Here is a 20,168-nt window from a genome sequence, read left to right as displayed (position 1 = left end):
TTGGTAGTAGTAAGGCTTCCTACCTTCCTACAAGCAATTCAAAAAGCAGGGTCTATCTGATGACTTTCTACCATTACGGCCACTGCAGGCTCCGATGGGTAGTATTTGTAGATCATTATACTAGTATTTCAATTTATTCTTTTTCGTCCAATCCATCCAATGACAGCGAACTTTCCGAGCTTCGTGAATATGGTGGATATTGGAGATGATCCCAACGAGCGAAACTCTCTGCACTTTCCGAACCCTCTGGGCTCTCTGGGCTTTCAGGTCTTTCAGTAACCGTCGTTTGAAGGCTTCTTTCCGGCTGCAAAATTTCCAGGATCTTTGCTCCGCATGCAGTATTCTCCGCTGCTGCTTCAAGTACTTCCTCAGTCACTGGAAGTCCGCTTCTCCCTTTCTGTTGCAGAAGATATTCTAAGATTTGATATCCCGCTCCCTCATTCCTTGCTGCCGCCTTGATCACTTCTTCGGTCACTGGAAGTTTATTCCCTCTCTGTTGCAAGAGTGACACCATAATATGATCTGCATTCCACCCATTTCCTGCTGCTGCCTTAACCACTTCTTCAGTTACTGGAAGTCTTTCTCCTCTCTGTTGGAAGAGGATATCTATAATATAATCTCCAAAGAACCCTGCTGCTGCTGCCTTAACCACTTCTTCAGTCACTGGAAGTTTATCTCCTCTCTGTTGGAAGAGGATCCCCATGATATCATCTCCACAGCCCTCATTTCCAGCTGCTGCCTTGACCACTTCTTCAGTCACTGGAAGTCTTTCTCCTCTCTTTTTGAAGAGGATCTCCATAACCTTAGGTCCACTTTTCTCATTCTCTGCTGCTGCCTTAACCACTTCTTCAGTCACTGGAAGTCTTTCTCCTCTCTGTTGGAAGAGGATCTTCATAACCTTAGGTCCACTTTTCTCATTCTCTGCTGCTGTCTTGACCACATCCTCAGAGATTGGAAGGCTTCCCTCTGTATACTCAAAGAGTAATTCCAGGGACTCGTTCCCAAAAGAACTTCCTGCTACTGCCTTAACCACTTCCTCGGAGACTGGAAGGCTTTCCTCTCCTTGGTCAATAAGTAAACTCAGAAATGCCCGCCTTTTTGCTGCTGCCTTAACCAGTTCCTCAGAAGCTGGAAATTTTCCATTGTAGTATTCAAGGAGTTTTGATAATTTGCAGTATCCCCATTCAGAACTCCCTATTGCGGTCATAAACACATCTTCAGACACCGGGAGATTTTGGCCACGATGGTGAACGATAATTTCCAGAATGCGAGCCCCCCCGATTGTGTCGTTTCCTGCTGCCACTTTGAGTACTTCTTCAGAGACTGGAAGGGCTTCCCCTTGTGCTTTGTAGAGGAGCTTCATCATCTTGGTTGCCTTTCTTCCAGTATTCCCTGCCGCTGCCTTGACCGCCTCTTCGGAAATTGGGAAGAACTCTTTACGGTGGCGATAGATAGCCTTCATAACCTGATGTCCACACCATCCAGAGTTTCCTGCTGCTGCCTCGACCACTTCTTCAGAGATGGGAAGACTAGACCCTTGACGCTGGAAAAGGAGCTCCATGATTATATAGCCACACGGTCCTTTATTCTCTGCCACTGCTTTGACCATTTCCTCGGAAATTGACAGATCGTTTCGCTCACTTGGAAAGAGGCTTTGCATGATCTTGTCAGGAAAACGTCGAATATCCTTTGCGGAAGACTTAGTCAACCGTGAAGCAATTGAATCATCTGTACCACTCAAGACGAGCAAGCGCGCTACATCATCATCATCTCGCTTTTTTAAGGCCAATGCTCCCATGGCAACACCTGCCATAATTCGGGTAATATTGTTTCGTCTATATTCCGCCTCCAAGGACTGTTCTTGATAGGCTGGAACCATGTCGGGGAGCTCTGTTTCAGGCCATTTCTGAGACATAGTATCATTATTCAGAGGAATCCTCCACACCAGTAGGATATCACAGGTTCCATCCGGTGTATGCCATCCCCGAGATGTTCCTTCCAGAGACTCTCTAGGGCGTCTTTTGCAAAGAGTCACGGCAGGTGTGATTATCCTGAAATGGTCCTTGCAAAGCCTAATGATACTTGGCCTCGAAGCCCCTTGTAGGAGGAAGACGATATCTCCGGGGTTAACGGCCTGTGCAAAAGTTTGTAGATCCCAACTAGCTTCCCAGTCGTTCTCATACCCGATTGACCGGGCTGTATCATTCAAGTACACCTTTACTTCTTGCTGGCCAAACTTTGACACGTGTCGTACAGAGCAAATATGGCCTAGAACCCAGCCCCCGCCTCTGATAATGGCTATATCTGATCCAGGCCATGTTTCAACAGAACAGTCTGGGAACATGTGACTGGTAACTTGGTTGAACAACGTATTCCAGGGGAGGGCATAGTTTGGCGTTAGGGCGGATGTCATAGGGTCAGCACTCAAACCTAGAAGTGCATAGATTTTATCATGCTGCTCGGTAGCATTGTGGTAGCAGTACATGCCAACGAGCTCCCCAATAGTGAGAAATCCTCGTGACCCAGGCTCATAGTTTGGCCGGACAAGTGCCCCCTTGATAAGAAACGCGACTGGGCCTATCTTTTCTTGATACTCTGCAGGAAGCCTCATTCTCTTGAGGCCTTCGCACAAGGCATGTCCGTTTATTTGAACAGAGCCGCACATGATATAAATGGATCTTGCGACACCAACTTCCTGAAGTACCTACTGTGGTTATTAGTCGACACTCCTCTGATAGTTCAACGTAGGGGAAATATTATTACCCAGATACGGCGAAACCAAGTTCTTTCGAACAAATTCACACATAGTGCTCCAAACCCCTCAATATCTACATCCTGCCCTTCCGCCAGGCACCGGAGTCCTTCAAGCGCTTTATCACCATCTTCATAAGCCTCTCCAAGCCAAACAGTGACATGTTGGGCCTGTGCATATATCGTCCGCATAAGTGGGATCTGCTTGGTCTTCTCGTTCAGATCATCCTGGTTGATGCAAATCGCATCAACCCACAGTATTCTCTCAAGCTGCCGATTCCGGAGACGTGACAGCGCAAGATAGAGGTTCTCCGTTACGGGGAACACGCAGCTGTTCAATATAATGGTTCGAGATCTCGTGTTACTTCCCCATACGTAGGAAAGTGCCTCGTAGAGGTGCGACTCCGCGCCGCTGCCTGACGTTAAGTCATAGTTGAAGAGTTCGCATTTGATTTCTGCATCTTTATCCTTGTTCGGCAGAAGGCGTATCATGCGAGTAGTGGGATGTGGAGACTCTCGCGGGAGCTCTGTGTAGGTAAAGGCAGGTCCTGTCAGAACAGGGTTGCGTGCCAGTTCTGGAGACATGGTGCGATTCAAGTCTCACATGCGATGTTCAGTGAAGATCGTATGAACCTTAAGTTCGACACGCTGGCCAGGAGACCAGAAACTATATATCGCGTCTGTCTGAAGCGCAGACGGAGAGATATGTCCCAACGCCTTGACCAGTTCGGAGTGAGAGAGTGAAGATGAGCTCTGGGAGATGGGCTTACTCCAGGCCACAAGCGACTGGCGCGCCAACTCACAAATGGAAGGTGCATGGCGCTGAGTTGGTGCGGCTGAATGGCGGGGTACACTTGAGACCGATCGATGCTAACAACATTACTAATCTCATGAGATTCTTCTCACTCCTCTTACACAGATGGGGAGATGTATAGTGGAATTATAGACCGTAATTTCGGTTCTTATCTCTCCCCGGTTGATGTCTCTCTATACCGAGTATACCGCAACCAAGTTCGGACATCGTTCCCATTGAGTTTGGCATACAACTGCTGCGCACAATCATACGAGGTAAAGAGCGAGGGAAGGACTGGGAATTGCTTTTTTCTGAAATAATAATAGAAACAATATACACCCTCTGTCTGTCGATGTTATAGGCGGAATTATTTTCTGCCAGCATCCACCCAGGTCAGTTACAGCTTACTCGGACAAGGCCAGTAAGGACAGATGGTATACTAGGGACTAAGTCCTATAGATCAGTAGTATAGTGAGTACATATCATGACCATCCATGATTGACTGCATTGAAGTGGGTCTTGTTGCTAGTAGATATATATTTTAGCAATTCATCGACTTGAATGTTACTATCTCTCAGCATACTCCTAAAGAGATAGAGCTCCAGCTACTGCTAGTAAACAAGTCTCAGAGTTCGAATATCAGTAAAATATACACTAGACACCCCTTAGTGCTACATCCTAAGCCGAATAGATACTATCATATAGATGGCAAATAACACGTTCTTGGTTTCAATGGCTTACAAGGTCAGAAGAGACATCTAATTCTTATCTAATGTATAATTATGAACTTATGCAACTCATTATGCTGGGGCCCAAGAAATGAAGGGGCAAGACTGGAATCTGATGCGGGTCTGAACGCCAATATGATGTGTCTTGTATAGTACGATTCTACGTGCAATGTTCCTAGTCCTGCGTAGACACGACAGGGAATAGAACATTTGCTTACCATGCCATCAGAACTTACATACCAGGGAAAACTTCGGGTCTTTTGTCCTCATATACTACTATTCAACTAAGACATATGATGATAAGATTAAGACATGAACCACGAGCACAAGGAATATGAAACGACAAAAGAGGGAATCTTGCTGCGCTGCTTGAGATTGGGACAGGTTTCGTCGACAAAAGCAGAAATGGGAAAAAAAAATAGAAAAAAGGGATGGGCAATGAGAAGGAGGTGATGCAGGTTCAGCGACAACTGTCAGCAAATTAAAAAGATGCTATCTCTGACCCCAAGCTTCGCAACATGGGCAGCGCGAAACAGTTCGGAGATCTTTCGACCAGATTAAAGAAGACATGGAAAGAAGCCAAAATTTGGGAGAGGGAAAGAGCAGAACAGCAGCAGGATTCCATCACCTCTTGTCCGCAACCCTCTGAGTGAACAAAGGGGAATGCTGCCAGTCGTCAAGATAAACGGAACGTTGCATTTTCCCCTCTCCTCTCGGATAAGAAGCTATTAACGTGAATAAACGGTCGACTAATCTTTTCCCCGTCGACAGTCACAACTGCCGTGCCACGAATCTCATTACATAGGCACAAACGGCGTCCGGGGTCAACATGCAAGATCCGTCTCCCTCCGGGGAACAGGTTCAGGAAGAGCTCAAGCATCGCTGATGCTATCAATCTGACTCTGGCTTGCTTCACGCGCCATGCGAGCCTCGATCTCCCTCAGCTGACTCTCACGAGCCAACAGTTCCTGGCGCTTCTCAGCGATCTCGCGCTGCACCTTGAGTTCGATCTCGCGGAGCTTCTCCTCCTCGCGACGAAGCTGCTCCTCCTTCAGTCTAACGGACTGGGATGCTAGATCTTCTGGGTTCATCGAAGAGTCTTGTGTACTGTGGCTATGGATTAGCTTTCGTTCCAGTGGACCGTAACAATGGCAAGCGGGTATACGTACGGCGTAGCACCATCCACACTCTTGCTGAGCTTCTCAGTACGGTAGTTTTCGTAGAGGAAATCGTGGGTAATTTCCTTAAGGTCTGCGAGATGGCTGTGAAGAAGAGCGCTGCGGATGGCCAAGAAGTCCGAGTGACGGGGGTTCTCAACGTCCACGACACCCCAAGGATATTGCCTGGCCCGCACCTTCTTGCCGTCAATCTCAACGAAGTCCTCAGAGCCAACAATGGCAAACGGCATCAGACCACGAAGCTCAGCATTCTCCTCTACGGTGTCCTCGTCGTCCTCCTCGATATCGTAAGGGAAGTTGTACACGGGAATGCGGTAGTGCTCGATATCCTCCATGATAAGCTTCTTGGATTCGGCCAATTCGGCAGGGGTGAGAGAGTCGGCCTTGCCGATGACGGGGATGACGTTGACACGGGGGGAAAGGCGCTTCATCAATTCGATGTCCAGCTCACGCAGTCCATGGCCGGTCGGTGTGATGAAGTAGAGCAGGACGTGAACACGGTTGTCCCTGAAGCGGGGGTTACGCTTGATTCGTGATTCCTCCGCAAGAATGTCATCGTATTGGCGCTCAAGGTATCCAACGATTTCGCCGAAGCTGTTGGGATGGTCAGTATTCGTAGGGGGGCGTTGAGAAGACGGCCAAGTTCAACGTGCCTTGCTTCGTTGTCAATCTGGTCTCCGAAACCGGGGGTATCAACGATGGTGAGGGAGATGCGGGTGCCTTCGTCGTCCAATTCCAACTCTTTTTAAGATCTCATTAGTGGCGTGTATGCTGGTGGTCCAGATGGCGGTGACTTACCAACTGTGACTGGCTTGATGCGGACACCCTCCTCAATATGAGCGTTGGCCGGGTCGTCGCAGTCCTTGCCTTCTAGGACCTTCTTTCCACAAAGAGTGTTGACGAAGGTGGTACGTCCTATCGAAAGGGGGGAATTCGGTCAATTCTGCAATCGAAGTTGGTTTGTATGATGCAGCACATACCGGTTCCGCTGGCACCACAGACCATCAGACAGAACTGGATACCCTTCTTGACATTCTTCTTGCGACGGAGCTTCATCTGGGAATTAGAGCAAGAAATTAATCGTGGACAAATCTCTGGCCGAGAGCCTGAAGACAGATAATGAAAAGAAAACGACGGTTCCAGGGACAATGGACGGGGTGGGTTGAGTGGGAGGGGGAAGGAGCATGGATAGGCTTCAGAGCAACAAGGCCAGAAAGGGGAAGGAAGTAACATACCGCGTTGAACGACATGGTGAATTAAAAGGGGAGGAATGGAGGAAATTAAAGAAGATAGAAGAAGAGATTGAAGAAAATAGAGGGAGAAAGCGAGTGGCAGAGACAAGGACGAAGGTGGTTTGAGCCAAAGGAAAGGAATGGGGGGGAGAAACAAGAGAGGTGGAATGAAGGTTGAATGAATTAGATGGAGGAGTGGATGGGATGGGATGTGGAATGGCTGCGTTGCTCCCCTGAGGTTCGACGACGGGCGGACTCTCTCTGGGCAAGCTGGAGGGACTAAAGAGCCGTTTGGCTGGCGCTTGCTACTGATCTGGCAGTTAGGGGATTTGTTAGACTCTCTCTAAGGGGGGGATTTCCTCCCTCCCGTTTTCCTGTTCGTAACAATTTCTTACCGCTCTGGAACGGTCACAACTGCCCCCTTTCACCCTGCAGTCCCCAACGGTCCAATCATCGCCCTCTTTCTTTCTCCAGATTGATCGGTCGCTGGTAATATTGGTATCTCATGTAACCGATGATACATCGATACCTTACTGGTCGTACCACTCCCACTTTTCTAAACAATTCAGTTACTCTCCCATGGATAGCGGGCTCCCAGGCACGGTTCCTGTATGGAGTAAATGGAGTCTAGTAGTTATCCCCCTACTAAGCAACTTAAGGTACATGCTTACGAACGCTTTGTTCAATTGCTTAGGTAGATAGCTGCCGATTTCAATGTACACAGTATGAATCCCATCTAGTATGCCCAGACCTTGTCTTTGGGTATCTCCCTACCTACGTACTCTTTCAACACTCATTATAATACCTGTCCAATCTGGGGACGCCTTGATCATCAATTATTGTCTTTTCACTGAGAGAGAACACACTTCAGGTCTCCACTCAGCGGCCAGTGCTATGACTCGATAGGGAATTTGTTCCTTTAGTCCAAGTCACATATTATCCGCTAACCTGTTCTCTGAGGTACAGCGCGACCAGTCAACTGAATGAAAGCATAAGTGGTTGTTGCTGCAATGTCTGGCTACTAGCCTCTGTGCTCTCCCCAGTTCTTCTCAGGGGTCGGGGGCAGCAGAAGGCGTTTCCACCACCGCCGTGGGTCGCTGCGGGCCGCCGTAGCGGTAAGCAATTACCCAAATACCATACAAGCTTGGAATTTTAGGCCTCAGGCCTGAAACAATGGCTCCGAGACATTAAGTATTGACTACGGAATATTCCTAACCGCAAAACGGTAGACTAACCGCGCGGGTTCGAATCACGCCCTTGTCAGTACATGTTTTTCTTTTTCTTATTCTCAATCATCTTTGCCGAAGTATATCAAGAAGTTCTTCGTCGCCTTCTGTTTGGGTGTAAGATGATGTGCATTGATCTCCGTTGAACAACATCACCACGCTGCGCAGACAGTCTATTGGCCCGGCATCCGCTGCCCTTCCGGCATCCCCCAGCCAAAAGCGGACCCCCGGGCCTTATCTACGTTACTGATGCTCGGGTGAGGTCAGCGACCGCTGTCGATCTTCTAGTTTCCTGTCTACCTTTCTACCATCCATAGCTCTGATGGCCTCTTTCCCTGGTGGCCAGAATGAACACCCGTCAAGTTATCGATGAGTCTGTGGGGCCACTCTCACTCTCTGCTACATTCAACAATGATACCTCCTGCTTCGCAGTTGGGTTGGACACCGGCTTCTGTGGTAGGTCCTAACCAGGCACTTCCTGCAATAGATTCCCTTCCGGGATATCCAAGCTAAGAACAATATGATCTCGATGCAGTCTTCAATACCGACCCATGTGAGCTCAGAGTCTCAAGAGGTATACATGATAGCTTCAACCCCACCATCCTTCAGCTCCGTATCACTAATGCCGTTCGCTCCATCTAGATTTCAATGCCGGCATCGGGGTAGTCAAGATGCTTGGCCAGACGAACTACCTAGCTATCGTTGGCGGAGGGAGACAGCCAAAGTTCCCACAAAATAAGGTGCGCAGACTTCTGTATCTATCTTGCCCAGCATATATACTCATACAGCAGTCGCAGTTGGTCATCTGGGATGACGCAAGACAGAAAGCAGTAATTACGCTGGAGTTCCGCACCTCGGTCCTGGGCGTCCGACTGTCCAAGTCGCGCATCGTTGTCGCCCTCCTCAATAGCATCCACATCTTCGCCTTCTCGAACCCTCCGCAGAAGCTTTCATATTTCGAGACAACGGATAACCCACTGGGACTGGCTTGTCTAGGGCAGCAGGTGCTCGCCTTTCCAGGTCGGTCCCCGGGCCAGGTCCAACTGGTAGAGCTTGAGACGGGGAATGTCAGCATCATCCCTGCACACAGCACGCCATTGCGTGCGATGACATTGAGTCCCGATGGTGAAGTGTTGGCGACGGCGAGTGAAGCGGTACGCCCCTACCCCTACTATTATAAATGCGACGCAGACTACTGACCAGGCGCATTCTATCTAGGGCACTTTGGTCCGCGTCTTTTCTACGGCTAACTGCACCAAAATGGCCGAGCTACGACGCGGTGTTGATCATGCGGTGATATTCTCTCTTGCCATTTCGCCCTCGAATCTTCTACTAGCTGTAACTTCGGATAAGTCTACCCTGCACGTGTTCGACCTTCCGCATCCCCGACTACCGACGAACCGTACTCCAGCTGCAGCTTCCCCGACCGAAGAACAAACAAACCAGAAATGGGGCATTCTCGGGAAAATTCCGCTATTGCCAAGGGTATTCTCTGATGTGTATTCATTCGCAAGCGCCCACTTTGAAATGGGGGAGGAAGCACCACCCGGCTCGCATTATGTCCCGCCACTGGGTAACTCATATGGGAGCCCGTCGAAAGGCGTGATAGGTTGGCGCGATGATAGGACCATTCTTGTTATCGGCGCCGGCAGGGATGGTCGATGGGAGAAGTTCGTTCTGCGCGAAGGGGACGATGGAAAGCGGTATTGCCTGAGGGAGGGCTGGAAAAGATATTTGGGAGGCAGCTGAGATTCTGTCGGCGGGAGAAAGAGTGATTGTTCGCAGCACTACTTATTCGGTTTGCACCAAGGTAGTAGCTGTTCCAGATGCAGGCAAGATCCGTATGCATGCGCCCATGCCACGGCATTGATTCTGAGATGGACACGATATCGCATGAGCCGGCGCAGGATGATGAAACAGCAAACTTGCATTTCAAGAACAGGCGCGGACTGCAGCATTCGGCCACGAAGATCCTGGAGATCTTTTATTGGATGGCTTTTTCCCAGGATCAGTTAAGAGACTCAGTCCTCATTAGCATAATTAATATTTAGATAGCTTTTCCAGACATTTAACGGTGTCGATCATGTCTATCTCTGTAGCGTCGGGAGTCGGGGGATCGCGACGCGACCGGCGTCCTGTCTCTGTCGGACCTCTCCCTTCTAGAAGGAGACCTCGCTCTATGAGATCGCTCTTCCCTTCTGGGCGACCGATCTCTGCGTCTTCTCTCCGAATCTCGGTCGTCGTCGTGTCTCCGGCGGTGAGAACGGTGATGGCGGCTTGATCTCTCACGGCTGTCACGTCTCCGAGATGATTTCTCGCTGCTGCGCATCTTTTCCAGAGCGAGTGCGACCTCCTCCTTCTTCTCTTCGATAAGGAATTCCTTCATTGGATCTTCCTCGTCGTGGTTCTTAATCAGCTCCTGTAGCTCGATTTCCTCCTTGAGCAGAGGCCGTCTCGCGGGCTCCTCTTCCCTTGATTCGCTTCCCCTTCTCTTCCTCCGTCTTCTCCGCTCATCATCTGTATCTCTGTCATCATGATCCTTGGTGTCCGTATCACCCATGAGCTTTGCGACATTGTCTGTTTCCTCCTCGTCATCGCGCCGCTTGTACCTCACGTGGTCCACACGCAGCACTCTCCCCAGCACTGTTGCCCCACCAAGGTTATCGACAGCGAGATCTGTACTGCGCTGATCCTCGTATTTCAGAAAGCAAAAGCCTCGACTCTTTCCGGTCTCTTTGTCGCGCACCAAATTAATGTGCACGGGCTCACCGTATTGCGAAAAGATGGTTATAATATCACCCTCGGATAAATCGTATGGTAGCCCACCGATGTATATGTAAGCAGTGTCTCTGTAGTCTGCGTGCCAGGAAGCTTCCGGGGATCTGAGGCAGTCCACAATGGTTAGCAAAGAGACCAATAGGTTGAGCTGCAAATAAGCGTGACATACATGGCATTTTCAAGCTCCCGCTTGTTGAGCGCTTGAATTTGGCGGATATTATTCATTATTGAATAGAGGGCCGCAGACGCGAGCTTATACACCCCTCGGAAACAAAAAAGGGTCAAATAAGACCACAGCTGAATTGCGCTGGCGAAGCAAGAAAGTGAGTGGCTGAGAAGGAGGGACAGGAAGCAGCAGAAAAGCTGGCGGGTTCAGCTCATCACGGGCTGGCTCCGCGGGAGGGTCCCACCCGCAAGAACGCCGACACTTTGGATTGTTTACTGGAGTGCAACTTAACGTATTTCTCGACTAAACCGCCTTCCTCTTGTACTGACAACCCCCACCACCTGTGTGATTCAGATAGCAACAGCGGGCTTACCTACGATACCGCTCATCCGGGTGGGCAATTTGGCCACGGACCCGCCGTTAATCGCTACAAGAGATCGTCCCCAACGCCAGATTCCCCTGACCCCAAATCCGCTTGCCTGGACCGATATCCACCATCTCCTCCAAACTCCGCGGCTCACGCGTCAAAGCCGTCGGACTAGCTTCACAATTATTCGGACGTTATATGGCATGGTCTGCGCCAACTGAAAATAGTCGAAATCGAACAGACGATGTCTGCGTCAAGCCAGATCCCCGGCTCCAGATTCGGCACCGGAAACAATAGCCGGCCGTCGAGCAAGGATGGACCTAAGAAGAACATCTGGTCTTCTATGCTGGATAGTGTCGCGAATGGAAAGCGTTTGCCTGAGAAGAATCTGCTTATCTTAGGTGCGAAGACCTGGTTTCTGCCGCCGTCGAGCGGCATGGACGTTTTACTGTTTTCGGGCTGGGTCGCTAATACTTGGACTGATTTCCAGGAGGCACGCCTGAGAGTCAAAGAGAATTTCTAGACACACTCGCCGCCGATTCTTCCGATCCTAGTCTGTCGAACGATAAGCGAAAGGGGAGGGTACCGCCGGTAGCCAACCAGTTCGCTTTGGGATATACATATCAGGATGTGCTGGATGCGGACCACGAAGGTAATTGTTCCTCGAGTTTGGCTGACTGGTGGGCTCTGGGTGGCTAAACAAAAGGTGTTCCTGCGAATAGATACTCTGGCGCGCGTCTCTGCATACCTACTCTCTGAACCGTCTCTATCTTTCGCTCCCCTCCTCAAGCCGCTCCTGACCCCTCAATCGATTCCGGAAACACTCGTCGTGATCCTACTGGATTGGTCGGACCCATGGACATGGATTCGGCGACTCCGGGAATGGGTCCGTCTTCTTCGACACGTGCTGATATCGCTCGACGATGAGACGAAGATCGTCATGGAAGAGAATCTCACAGAGTGGAGGGACCGGAAACGAGGCACGGATCCGAGTTCAGGAGGGGCACAAGGATTTACCAGCTCCGGAGGTCCTGTGACGATACCGCTGGGGCCAGGCGAGTGGGATGAGGGGCTTGGAATCCCCATGTGTGTGGTCTGCCAAGGGGTATGTTGAACTACTTCAGGCTCCCGGCAAGTCTCTATATTGACAATTTCTATGCAGGCGGACAAGATTGAAAAGCTGGAGAAGGATCACGGATGGCACGAAGAGCAATTCGACTTCATCCTTCAGTTCATGAGAACACTACTACTCAAGCGTAAGTACAGCAGCCAATACCAGTTGAGATCCGGTTTTAACATAAACAGACGGCGCATCGTTGATCTACACCACTCCGTTCCTCGCAAACTCCTTGCAGAGCCTAATACACTCCTCCCTCGGCATACACTCTCTCCTAAAAAGACAGTCTCTCAAGCACAACGTGATCGACCGGGACAAGATCCTGGTTCCCTCGAATTGGGATTCTTGGGGCAAGATCCGAATCATCCGTGAAGGCTTTGACATGGAAGGCATATCGACAGCATGGTCGATCGAGATTCAGGATCCCCCGGAGCCACTCACGAACGGCGTGGACGATCGCAACTCCGACGAACAAACAGCAAACGCAGTGGACGACGGAACCAGCGCCGTAGCGATCTTCGAGCAAACCATCCAGGACCCGAAGCGCGACACATCAATGGCTCTAACAGGCAGCCAACGGAACGGAAACAAGATCGAAGTGGACACATCCGATATGCAGAGCTTCCTCACGAAGCAGCTCGAGGTCCTAGAGCAACTGAAGGCGGAGGACGAGAAAGACCGCGCCGCGAAGAAGGTGCCCCAGCTCGAGATGTCCCCATTAGACGACAACGGACGAGTCAATGAACATATCGGTCCCGTACAATTCAACATGGGAGGAATCCAAGTCGACGCAGACGACATGCTCCGCAAGCTAAAGGTAAGATTACCCCCTCACCATCCCCTATCCCAACCCAGCATATCTCTAACCACCCCAACCCCAAACAGGAACGTGAAGCCAGCCGCTCCCAAAGAAAAGAAACTCTCTCATCATCCGCCGGCGACGAAAAAGCCCACAACCAAGCACTAGCGAACTTCTTCGCCGGCCTGGTCAAGAAACCCGGGGCAAGTCCCCGCGGCAGCCCATCAGCGTAACAAAAAAAAGATAAACCGATACACCGGCGATGGGTAGTAGATGCTGTTTCTTCTTCTTTTTTTTTTTTTTTTTTTGATTTATTCCTGTCATTATGGCGGTCATTGTTCATGTTGATGTTGATGTTGGATTGTAATTTTATTCTTTTCCTTTCTCTTTTTCACTTTTATTCCCTCTTTCTCTTTTCATTTTCACACATTCACGATGCAGTACATACATAACATATTTGGAATGAGTGATTATAACTAACGCGGGGGGATTGTGGCCTGGCTGGCTTGGTGACATCTCGTTGTTGTTACTGCTGCTGCTTTCTCGTTGCTGCTGCTGTTGCTGTTTGTGATACCAGAATGGATTAGGCTGGCTTTTTTTTTTGTTTCTCTTTTCTTAGGAGTTGGAGAAAGATGAATGAATTTTTTCGATAGTATTTACTGCTTTTCTTATTTTACGGTGCTTGCTTTTTAGCTCTTGAACATGGTTGGTTGAAAGACTTCTCTTCGTTAGCGTTGCTTTGGAGTCCGACTTGTGGGTATTGAGAAATAGATATTGAATAGCTTCATTTGTATACTCTGTGTTGGGTGTGATTTTAAAGACAGAGCAGACACTATACTAGTCTCCCAAACTCAAAACTAAATCATGATATTATAAAGTTATATTATGGCATAACCACCCGAAACCACACCTAATACTAGGAATACAAATATCCGAAACCACAACAACAAAAACCACTAATCAATCTATCTCTCAGAGACACAGTAAAAAATTACATACTCGAAAGTATAGTATAGTATCAAAACCATCACCAATTCTCCCAAACAAAATCAGGCAACACATGACGCATAATATTCCAATGCTCGAGAGCCGACCGATCCTGGTACTTATGAAGCAGGTGGGTGTTCATAGAGTGAAGGACACGACGACCGCCCTTCTCGATAGTCTCGAAGCGACTCGCGTCAATCTCGACCTTAGGCATCAGATACATCTGGCGGAACTTGCTGCCCATGTAATCGGCAGAAACGGGATCGCGGAAGGTGAGCGGCGTGGCGGAGCTCTTCTTGCAGAAGATCACCATGTTGGTGAAGTCGGTGGTGAGGTCGGAGTCGGAGGCTTCGCGGAAGATGCGGCAGGTCGGGAAGACGTATTTGATGGTGCGGACGGTTAGGGCGGCGGGGTAGAGGGAGATGTCGCCGGCGTAGTTCTTTGGGGGGGGGGTTAGTTTGAGGGGTGATGGGAGATTGAAGGGGAGGGGGACTTACAATGGCGATGACTCCGTCGTCCTTGAGAAGGGAGGATAGGCTTTCGAGGAACTCGAGAGTGAAGAGCTCGAGGGGCTCGACGCCTCCGGTGAAGACATCGTGGACGATGTAGTCGTACTGGGCTGGGGGAGTGCGCTTCACGAAGGCGGTGGCGTCTTCGATGGCGGCGATGTGGTTCGAGGGAAGGTGGAAGTATTCGGTGGCGAACTTGTGCACGACAGGGTCGAGTTCCACGATGGTGGTCTCGATGCCGTGGTGGATTAGGGCAGAGGGGGTGGTGCCGACACCGAGGCCGCTGGGAGAGGTTAGGTGTCTGAATAAGAGGGGGTCGCTGATGAGCTTACATGACGAGTGCCTTGCTGTTGGCATCTACGCGGGGCTCGCCGTGGTCGGTTTCAACCAGACGGACGGCCTCGAGCATGGTGAAGACCGAGTAGATCGGATCCATAACGGCAGGGTTGTAGTTGTTGGGCATTTTGGTCCACTGGCCGCCGAGCAGGCTGTGGTCGCAACGCATGACACGGAACCCATCATTCAAATTGTCCAAGACGGAGATGTAGCCGGTGGTGGAGTCCTGGCGGGCAACAAGGGCGAATCCCTCCTCGTTGAGGAAAGAGTTCAAGGCTCCAGAGTTCATGTGGACATTGGACGTCATGGAGAACAGAAGGGAGGGAATAGCGAAGAGGAGGAACTTGGAAGGAGCAATAGCGGTGTAGAAGACTGGAAGCAAGAGTTGGAGACCAGCGCGAGAAAAGAAGAAGGTTGTTCCAATGAACTTGGCCAGGAATGCTTTGGCGAACTTCTCGCCGGTCTTGTAGAGGACATAGGAGACCACGAGAGGAACGTGCTCAGCGACTGCATCACCGTGTCGGCCCAGATCCAAGCCCGACTGCACCAGCTTACCAGCACAAGCCACAGAGAGCAGAAGCAAAGGGTAGTAGGAGATGACCTCGGTGACTACAGCTCCGAAGGGGTTTCCCATCACGGAGCTTGATGCGAACAAGAAGCTCTGAAGGGTAGGAACCCAGAATGCCACAACAGGGAGCAGGAAAAGAGCCCGGCGGCCGGTCAATCGCTGGATGTAGTCCTTAGGGAACCATCCAGCAGCGCCAACAAGTGCCACTCCATAGCCATGGAAGATATGGGCAGGAGCCGAGCCATATACTGGCGTCAGCATCAGCACCGTCAGTGGCGAGTAGAATGCCGTCAAGAACAGCAGAGCAGCGCCAGTCAGCAGCTGTCTGGTGGTGGGCTGGACAAGACCAGCTAGGGAAGACATGATGTCAGACCTCCAACCCTGAGGGAATCCGGTAAGACCGATCAATTGAGAGCTTCTGTAGGAACCAATTAGTCTAGGTCCATCTCGCGACTGTATGTTTGTTGGCTTCTATTTAACAGCGGAAGAGCTGGGGCGGGGAGCTTCAATGCAACGCCACAACGTGAGCCAAGAAGAATCCCTGAGGGACCCACGTTGTGAAACAGAGTGAAACCAGACTAGGCTTACCGGTACTTTTCAGATAGAAAGTCGGACTGATCAACGGACGGTCATTATTCGCTCGGGCGACGTTTTTGACGCTGAGGATAATTTCCCTTTGCCGTCCGCGCGCTTCCGGCCCGAAAGGGTTTAGTTTCCCCGCGTGTCTCGCCGCGCTTCTCTTCTTCCTCAACTTCCCATCGTCATCATCCACCTTGATCCAACTACTACGCCCATTATGCCTCTTTTTCCCATGGGTACGGGCGTCGCTCCTGAGGCAGACTCTTCCCAGATGGAGTCAGACTTCTTGAAAAGAACCCAGTCACCATCTGCGGCGACGAAAATCAAAAACCGGCGCAAGCGCTATCTGGACATGCACCCGGAGTATTTCTCTGCTGATCTCGAGCTAGCCGGTCCGCTCGCTCTGTCTCCTTTAGACTGATTGGTGTCACATTCAGTCGCTCTGTCTATGACAGGGGATGTTTAAGCCAAGCTAATATGCCAGCCCTGCAGACCCGTTGCTGTATGATCGCTTAATCCGTCGATTCCAGACTCCAGCCGAGAGGGAGGCCGAAGGACGTGCCAAAGGCTTCTCAGGTGTGCTGCAAGCGGACCTATGTAGATCCGAGGCCAAGTTCGAGGCACTTTCCCATCCTGATCCTCACGCCATGTTCAGCTATACTCGTGGACCCAACGGAGAGATTCTCGCGGAAGATCGAGACGAAATTCCCCCGAATAAGGAAGAAGGGGAGAAGGCGTGGCGATGGGAGATGACCTTGCGGTTCCTAAGGGGTGAAGACGGCGATTTCGATTATACCTCGGTTGATAACAATGACGAGTACGACGATTGGAACGTCGAGCAGGAAAAGTATTTTGACGATGAAGAACCAGAGTGGCTTGTTGAAGGAGTAGATGATGGAGAAGTCAAGTCCCATCTACAAGGCGAAACTGGTATTCAGGATTTCTGATGGTCAAATCAGGACTCCGATATCGCTCATCCGGGTGTTGTGACTTGCCTCGGAATTCTGGTGGCTATCTACGCTCAGCGTTCTCCCTCAAGTTATGCGCTTACCTGCAGGTCCTCGGTTGTTCAACTGCTTTGCGGTTGTGGCTTCGGAGCGGAAGTTTCTGCTGCACTTGTTTGCAGTGTATTCTCGCTGAATGGGCAAGCTCATGTCCACAGCACACGATCGGAGCTGTCATAAATGAGCAAGGGAAATGCCTCGAGGCTTCTGCTTCGACAGGCTTGTCACCCTCATGCCGCAATGAGAATGCAGTGCTCTTTGCTATACATTGATTTAGCGATGATGAAATTGCATTCCGTGGACATACCTATGGAACAAAGCAACTATATCCAAGATGGAACAATACTGGATGCGTTGGCGATGTCACGTGCCATCCAGTCAGCATCCTTACTGCTTCACAGAACCAGCATCTCGATGACTCAGTCTTCCAATGGCCTACTGAGAGGTTTCAACAATGATGTCGGTTATTGCTCATACGTTGACCATTTGTGCTGTAGACGCAGGAACAGCATGGTCAAGTGGTGGCGCCATGTGCCTTGGTCCAGTTCAATGTATTTTGGGAAGTGAAATCGGGGAAGGATGGAACGTCAGACTGGCGGTGGACTTTCTCTAAATAGTGTTAACGCTCGTCCATAGCATCAATAATGCCGACCTCCGTTACATTTAATCTTGTTCTTCCTAAAGTAGCTTACCTCGGTGATTCAATATTCAGCGTAGACTCGCTTCCCTGAAGCCATTCAATTCCATCATTTAGCACCTGGTGAATTTTCTATATCCATACTCTATATCTGTATCTATATCCATTCTGTACCCTTTAGAACATAGGCGTCTACTACATCATCTCCGAGGTTTTGCCTGTGGCCTCCATGGCACTGGAGCGATGACGCTCCAGGCTGGTGTTGCTGATGGCATCGCTTGCCCTGCCATAGTCATGTCATGATGTCGTGAGAAAAGTCGTCTAAGTGCAAGTATGACATGACTCTACTGCCTAGATGCCGCTTCCTTCCCACAGAAACTCCCCCGTCGCCAACATCCTCCTTTCCATCGTTCAACTCTTGTTCTGCAAAGTACTGTTGGCTCTAGCTATAGCAGGACATAGCTCTATAAGCCCAACTTAGCTTTGTAACTATTGCAGTCGACCATTTGCTATTATTGGCTGCAAAATCTTGCTCCTCTACTCCCTTCTCTATCCTCTTCCCTCTATTTCTCGTTGTGACCTACACAACGATATCTTATCGAATATACCTTGCTTCCAGGTATATCCCATCGTGGATCGAATAAAGATCCACTCGTCTCAACAGACTCGTATTGATATAAATACGATGTCTTCCACTGCTCCTTCCTCTACCTCCTCGAGCATCTACCACAGTGTCGGCTCCAGCGAGCTGGATGATCGCCTTGGGAAGTTGATCATGCCATGCTCCAAGCCCACCCCTAGCCAAAGCAGCGACTACCAAGCTGTGGAGGTCCCCGACGACTTCGGCACAAGCCTAACCTCCGAAGCATCCGTTAGTATGTATGTGCTCGAGGAGATGAAAGCCTATATAATGAAGGAAGCCTTCTACAGTAGCAAAGGCGAGGTTCTTGGCAGAGGAGCCTACGCACAGGTCCGCGTCGTCTATAAGCGCAACAGCAAAGACAGGACATCTCGTTATGTTGCCAAAGAGTTCTTCGAGAGGGAGGAGGCCCCATACGATGTTTTCATGCGCGATATTCGTAAAGAATTCATCGTCGCTCGTCATGCTTGTCATCCAAATGTCGTCAAAACTGTTGACCTTTGCATCAAGGAGAGACAGTGTAGCATTGTCATGGAATACTGCAGCCAGGGTGACCTCTTAGATGTCCTTTCGACCGGCCGGCTAAGCACCACTGGCAAATTATGCCTGTTTAAGCAGCTTTTACGTGGTGTATCCTACCTTCATAACCATGACATCGCCCATCGAGACCTGAAGCCAGAGAACCTGCTCCTCACGGAAAAGGGCGTTCTCAAGATTACCGACTTTGGTTTCGCTGTGGTCTTCAGGAACCCCAAGATAGATCCCGATAGAGTCCGCCAGTGTTCGAACAAAAACATCTGCGGTACCGAACCCTATCTGCCACATGAGGTATGGTACAGTAGATACTATGACCCTCGCCGGCTTGATGTATGGGCCTGTGCCTTGATCGGACGATACTTGTTCAACCATAGCATGGCCTGGGAGGTCGCCGACAGCGAAAAAGATATGCATTTCCAAAGGTTTGTACTTGATTGGGCGGGATTTCGTAAAAGCCGTTGTGTCAGCCTTATTGATTGGGCTGATATCCACGAATGGCAGCCAGGGTTCCGGCCTGCAGACTACCCGAGCCCTGAGATATGGTCTCTGATTCTCCTAATGCTGCACATTTACCCCGACAAAAGACTCACAATCGATGAAGCCTTGGATAGCCCCTGCATTCAAGCTATTGATTGCTGTTCTCCGACGGGGCTTGAAACAGCTTCTACAAACTCTCCCTCTCCTCCTGATACTCATCATCATTGTCAGGATCCCCAGGGGCTGTCACCACCACAGCACTCATCAAACACGGACAGCAGCACAACCAAGTCAAGTGACATCAATAGGCGAGTATATTCGAGTGAGTAGTGAATAACTCATTATGATCCAATATATCTCGAGTTGATGGTTCTTGGATCAATCCTTTAGCTGAGAAAGTATTCTCAGCTCACTACACATGTTGAACCGCGGTGCAATGATAATACTGCGGTTCATCCTCTATAAGAATCGGGCCCAAACTACGGGCGCAATTGACTTCAACGACACATGCCAAGTCAACGAACTGATATCTAATATGTTCTACGTTGATGCTTCAAATTCGATTATATACAACAGGCCGACTGCAATTGTCGTGCCACTACTTTTGGACAAGATGTCCACTTCCCTGCTGTGTGTCAACAAAATTACTCTAATATGTCGACTTCAGTGACTACGCCTCGATGGCACGACTCTCTCGAATGACTAACTCGAAATAAGAAGATCTAGAGGGCTAATTCGAGCAAGAGCAAGGAAACAGTT

The 20,168-nt window shown here is 49.9% G+C and overlaps 8 protein-coding genes across 8 annotated transcripts; 4 read left to right on the top strand and 4 right to left on the bottom strand.

The window, feature by feature from the left end:
* Positions 1 to 133: 133 nt before the first annotated feature.
* On the bottom strand, positions 134 to 3,336 carry AKAW2_11708S (HET domain-containing protein; the record flags this gene model as incomplete). The annotated part of the gene is made up of 2 exons (XM_041684222.1): positions 134 to 2,704; positions 2,764 to 3,336. The coding sequence occupies 2 exons, from the start codon at positions 3,334 to 3,336 to the stop codon at positions 134 to 136; spliced, it is 3,144 nt and encodes a 1,047-aa protein (XP_041538428.1).
* A 1,808-nt stretch (positions 3,337 to 5,144) lies between these two features.
* Positions 5,145 to 6,700, bottom strand: aspA (putative septin AspA; the record flags this gene model as incomplete). The annotated part of the gene is made up of 6 exons (XM_041684221.1): positions 5,145 to 5,379; positions 5,442 to 6,044; positions 6,104 to 6,191; positions 6,249 to 6,365; positions 6,431 to 6,500; positions 6,686 to 6,700. 6 exons carry the CDS (start codon positions 6,698 to 6,700, stop codon positions 5,145 to 5,147), a joined length of 1,128 nt encoding a protein of 375 aa, XP_041538427.1.
* Positions 6,701 to 8,255: 1,555 nt separating this feature from the next.
* On the top strand, positions 8,256 to 9,657 carry HSV2 (phosphatidylinositol-3,5-bisphosphate binding protein HSV2; the record flags this gene model as incomplete). The annotated part of the gene is made up of 5 exons (XM_041684220.1): positions 8,256 to 8,364; positions 8,444 to 8,482; positions 8,551 to 8,648; positions 8,706 to 9,062; positions 9,127 to 9,657. The coding sequence occupies 5 exons, from the start codon at positions 8,256 to 8,258 to the stop codon at positions 9,655 to 9,657; spliced, it is 1,134 nt and encodes a 377-aa protein (XP_041538426.1).
* A 319-nt stretch (positions 9,658 to 9,976) lies between these two features.
* Positions 9,977 to 10,911, bottom strand: AKAW2_11705S (uncharacterized protein; the record flags this gene model as incomplete). The annotated part of the gene is made up of 2 exons (XM_041684219.1): positions 9,977 to 10,790; positions 10,856 to 10,911. The coding sequence occupies 2 exons, from the start codon at positions 10,909 to 10,911 to the stop codon at positions 9,977 to 9,979; spliced, it is 870 nt and encodes a 289-aa protein (XP_041538425.1).
* A 552-nt stretch (positions 10,912 to 11,463) lies between these two features.
* Positions 11,464 to 13,368, top strand: AKAW2_11704A (dynein family protein; the record flags this gene model as incomplete). Its single annotated transcript, XM_041684218.1, has 6 exons — positions 11,464 to 11,620; positions 11,710 to 11,871; positions 11,942 to 12,324; positions 12,382 to 12,475; positions 12,525 to 13,153; positions 13,222 to 13,368. The coding sequence occupies 6 exons, from the start codon at positions 11,464 to 11,466 to the stop codon at positions 13,366 to 13,368; spliced, it is 1,572 nt and encodes a 523-aa protein (XP_041538424.1).
* A 794-nt stretch (positions 13,369 to 14,162) lies between these two features.
* AKAW2_11703S (spermidine synthase) lies at positions 14,163 to 15,898 on the bottom strand (the record flags this gene model as incomplete). The annotated part of the gene is made up of 3 exons (XM_041684217.1): positions 14,163 to 14,561; positions 14,620 to 14,914; positions 14,964 to 15,898. The coding sequence occupies 3 exons, from the start codon at positions 15,896 to 15,898 to the stop codon at positions 14,163 to 14,165; spliced, it is 1,629 nt and encodes a 542-aa protein (XP_041538423.1).
* A 433-nt stretch (positions 15,899 to 16,331) lies between these two features.
* Positions 16,332 to 17,061, top strand: AKAW2_11702A (uncharacterized protein; the record flags this gene model as incomplete). Its single annotated transcript, XM_041684216.1, has 2 exons — positions 16,332 to 16,506; positions 16,607 to 17,061. 2 exons carry the CDS (start codon positions 16,332 to 16,334, stop codon positions 17,059 to 17,061), a joined length of 630 nt encoding a protein of 209 aa, XP_041538422.1.
* A 1,379-nt stretch (positions 17,062 to 18,440) lies between these two features.
* AKAW2_11701A (putative serine/threonine protein kinase) lies at positions 18,441 to 19,739 on the top strand (the record flags this gene model as incomplete). Its single annotated transcript, XM_041684215.1, has 1 exon — positions 18,441 to 19,739. One exon carries the CDS (start codon positions 18,441 to 18,443, stop codon positions 19,737 to 19,739), a length of 1,299 nt encoding a protein of 432 aa, XP_041538421.1.
* Between the last annotated feature and the right edge of the window lie 429 nt (positions 19,740 to 20,168).

The sequence above is a fragment of the Aspergillus luchuensis genome, chromosome 1, assembly GCF_016861625.1.
Source record: "Aspergillus luchuensis IFO 4308 DNA, chromosome 1, nearly complete sequence".
In the NCBI taxonomy this organism is placed as follows: domain Eukaryota; kingdom Fungi; phylum Ascomycota; class Eurotiomycetes; order Eurotiales; family Aspergillaceae; genus Aspergillus; species Aspergillus luchuensis.
The sequence above is the reverse complement of the archived record's forward strand: the minus strand, read 5'-3'. Positions and strand labels throughout refer to the sequence as shown.